The following is a 4,015-nucleotide window of genomic DNA, read 5'->3' on the forward strand; positions in this document are numbered from 1 at the left end:
ATTATTATTATTATTATTATTATTATTATTATTATTATTATTATTATTATTATTTAAAGTTGAATGTTGAATGTTGAATATTGAGTTGTAAAATGTGAAAAATTAGTGTGTGATGATATAGATGATGATGTATTAATATTTGGACTAATCTCCAAATGAGATCTATAAATAAGTCTCTTCATTTGTGTAGAAAAACACAATTGAGTTGAGAGAAAAATTTTACAAATTGTAGAATTTGATATATTTTGAGTTTTGGGGTTTTTACTTTTTACCATATATTTTTACTTTTTCACAACACTAACATATATTTTAAACATGTTAAAAATTTTAAATTGTACACATTTTTTTAATTAAAAAATAAAAAATGTAAATTTTACACACATGTAACAAATGTACTCCGGTGGGAAGTTCCACTTATACGCAGCAACATTACTCCTGCAAATGTGAGAATGTATTTGTAAAAGTTGACACTCAAGGATCTGAGAACGACGTTTCTAGAGAGATCGAAATTGAAGAAATTGGTCTAATATTTGTTACACATATGTGAGATTTGGTTAGATTTTGTAAGATTTGGAACGATGGGATTGAAATTAAATATTTAATTGTCAAGGGATAAAATGGTCAAGAAATTAAAAAACAAGATTTTATTAATATCTATAAATACTATCGAACAAAAACAAAAATTATCACAACTGTTACTTATCCTTTACTTTATCAATCCTAATATATATTCATTAATAATTTCATCACTTAAGTGTTATATATTATATAGTCATAGTATAAACCAATCGAATTCATTTTTAAAAAACCCATCTACGTAGAATTTATAAGGTCATCTCCAACCCATATCCTCTATTTTTCATCTTCTATCCTATGAAATAGATATTTGTGATCTCTATTTTTCAAAACCTTCTCCAACTCATATCCTCTATATATTACCAAATACTCCTTTTTAATATTTTTTTTTCTTTTACAACACACACATATATAATTTAATAATTATATAATATATCTTTCAACTAAATTATTTCGATTAGTTGATTCAACTAAAAATCGTGTAATATATTAATAATTATGTATTATATTATTAAGCACAAAATCTAAAAATTTATTTGACTCGATTTTTTTTAAAAAAAAACATTTATTTGGTCATTAAATTACATACAACACAAAACAATAAAATTGCAAGCAATACAAAACATTAATTGTACGGACATAAAAATAAAAATTAACATAAACGTAAATGACGCATAAAGGTTTAAAGAACAACACACCAATTGATCATTACAAATACTAATATTCCGAATTACTGTACTTCTCCCACAAATGGTCGATAAGAGCATCCCGAAATACATAGTGATCCGACTTATCTTTTATTTGAAGATGCTGTGCAAGAAATTCTTGAAATCGGACATGCTCATCATGTGCCATTTCAACATATGGGGTGGGTTCTTCACGATAATCTATGATTGACACATAGCTATCCCGTAAGATCATTTATACTTTAATCTAGACCGTTGAACCAGATTTGTTATAAAAAATTGTTGGGCTATAAATACAAGTGTCATTCGTAGCATTGACATATATCATATACATTAAATAATCATTTACGATCGAATGACTTCATCTAAACGTGGTGTTGCTTTCTCAATCGAGGAGGATGAACTCCTTGTCACGGCGTATCTTGACGTCTCCCAAAATCCAATAATTGGTTTAAACCAATCACGAAATACGTTGTGGTCGCGAGTTGCAGCAACCTGCAATGAACAACTCACTGGTAACTCGACAGAACCTCGTACAACTAAGGCCCTTCAATGCCGTTGGTTTAACATAAACAAGATTGTTCTAAACTTTAGTTCATGCGTTAGCCAGGTGGAACATAGCCGTCCAAGTGGTGCTTCTGAGAAAGACATTGTGAGTAGTTAATTTTGTTAGCATATAAATTTCCAACTAATTTTATTTTTACTGTATGTAACTAAGATACAAATTATGCATGGTTGTAGTTGGATCGAGCAAAAGCATTATTTAAGCAATCATCTGGGTCGGCTTGGAGGTTGGATCATATTTGGCAGTTACTTAAGGATCAGGAAAAGTTTAGGCCATCCAACGCTGTTTTACCTAATTTCGTACCAAACCATAGGAATATCGATTCCTCACAGTCAGACTATTCTCCCAACACAGAATCACCAACAACAGATTCTCCAGGTCTATCCGGATTTGCTATAAATCTGGATGAAGATAGCCCATCAGGGGGTTTAAAGCGTCCAATTGGCATAAAAAAGGCCAAAGGGAAGAAAAAAAGCTAATGAAGAACACTTGAAGGACCTTTCCATAATAGTGGTTGTGATGGAGAATGCTGAGGTCCAACGAAAAGAGCTCATTGATATTGAGAGACAAAAAAATGATATAATGGCTGAGAAGGAAGATAATAAAATACTACTGTTGAACCCCATGTCTGTTGATGAATCAGTCCGTCCATACTTTGTCAAACAACAACAAAACATTTATAAAAAAAGATTAGCAAAGGGGGATAGTGTATGTTTCTGATTGCACTACGTGTGTTTATTTTTATTGTTTGACAAATTTTTCGAAAAAACTTCACTACCTGGACCCAACCTTTCGGACTACTAGTGTATTTTCCTTATTGCAATGCATGTGTTTATTTTTATTGTTGTTTGTGATTTTTTTATTTGCTGGTGATATGTTTTTTAATAATTTATTTTTTTCTGTCTAAAAAAAATAGCATGTTTTTTAAATTAAATTAAGTTAACAATAAATGTTTGTAATAAATTGTGTTTTTAATAAAATATTTGTACTAAAATATGTTTTGTTTTTTATCATTATTTTGTTCATTATTTTCATTTAGTGTTTTTTTATAAATATTAAAATAACAATTAATTTATGAAAAAAATATAAAAAAACTTCAAATAAAGTTTATCGTAATTAAATAAATGAAACACTAAACTAATTACAAAAATTTTAAAAAATAAATGCAACAAAATAATAAACAATGGAGGATCACTGTATCACTCTCCAAAATAATTTTGAAAAATGCTTTTAAAAGAAAGTTCCATGCTACCCTAAAAGCATTACTCTTAAAGTGGCGTGGCAAAGTATGATTTGTTAAAATCAATGAACCTATTTTAATCAATCGAGAATTGTCACGCCATCCCAAGGATCATGCCCTTGGGATAGCATAGACTTTTCCGCTTGTAGGGGAGGGTTGTTGGAGAGCCAACTCTCCTTTATAATGAAGGATTAATGGAGGAATCCTCCATCATAGAGGAGAAAACTTGTTAAGCTCCTTGCCTTCGAGTCAGAGATTCTTTACAAATCCTCACAATTCAATCATATTATAGTAAAGCATAACACAATGATTCTTCAATGTTAAAAACAAAAAATTTTAAAAAATTAATAAATTCTATCTTGACAAATGTATGATAGCAATATAGATGCACCAGTGACAAATATAAAAATTATCTTAATTTAGAATAAGACCTGGTGAGAAATAATTTGTTTAGCCATTTCAACCATAAACGTTCGAAATTAAATCACATTAATAATCTCAAAACAACCCATATGATATGCTCCTTACGAACAAAGCCAAACACTATATAAATGTAGCTGAGTATACGAAAACAAATAAAGAATTAGACACTAGTTTTTTCTTTGAACTATTTATTAAAAAAAAAAGGGCTTGAAATCTAAAATAAATCTAAGAAAAATTATAGTGAAAAAACTAAAAATAAATAAAATTAAATCATAAGTGGAGTGGGATTGAAATCCTCCGTCGTGTGAACAAACCACAAAAGAAATCAAAAATTCCGAAACCAAATAAAAAAAGGTGAGAGATTATGGAAGAAATAGGCATGTCAGGACGATGATTATTGAAGAATTTCAATTGGAAGATTTGAAAAACAACTGCCCATCGTCCCAAATTTGAATCTCGCAGAGAACACTTTCGATCAGTGTGCATTCAGATTCGCACAACGCCGATACACACAATCTCTGCTTT

General features: G+C 29.5%; 1 protein-coding gene and 1 non-coding gene across 2 annotated transcripts; one reads left to right on the plus strand and one right to left on the minus strand.

The window, feature by feature from the left end:
* The first annotated feature begins 1,617 nt into the window (after positions 1–1,617).
* On the plus strand, positions 1,618–2,306 carry LOC140877544 (glutathione S-transferase T3-like). Its single transcript, XM_073281082.1, has 2 exons — positions 1,618–1,914; positions 2,004–2,306. Exons 1-2 carry the CDS (start codon positions 1,618–1,620, stop codon positions 2,304–2,306), a joined length of 600 nt encoding a protein of 199 aa, XP_073137183.1.
* Positions 2,307–3,867: 1,561 nt separating this feature from the next.
* LOC140885582 (small nucleolar RNA snoR135) lies at positions 3,868–4,015 on the minus strand. Its single transcript, XR_012151025.1, has one exon. It is a non-coding gene; the product is annotated as a small nucleolar RNA snoR135 (small nucleolar RNA).

The sequence above is a fragment of the Henckelia pumila genome, chromosome 2, assembly GCF_033568475.1.
Source record: "Henckelia pumila isolate YLH828 chromosome 2, ASM3356847v2, whole genome shotgun sequence".
NCBI classification, from domain to species: domain Eukaryota; kingdom Viridiplantae; phylum Streptophyta; class Magnoliopsida; order Lamiales; family Gesneriaceae; genus Henckelia; species Henckelia pumila.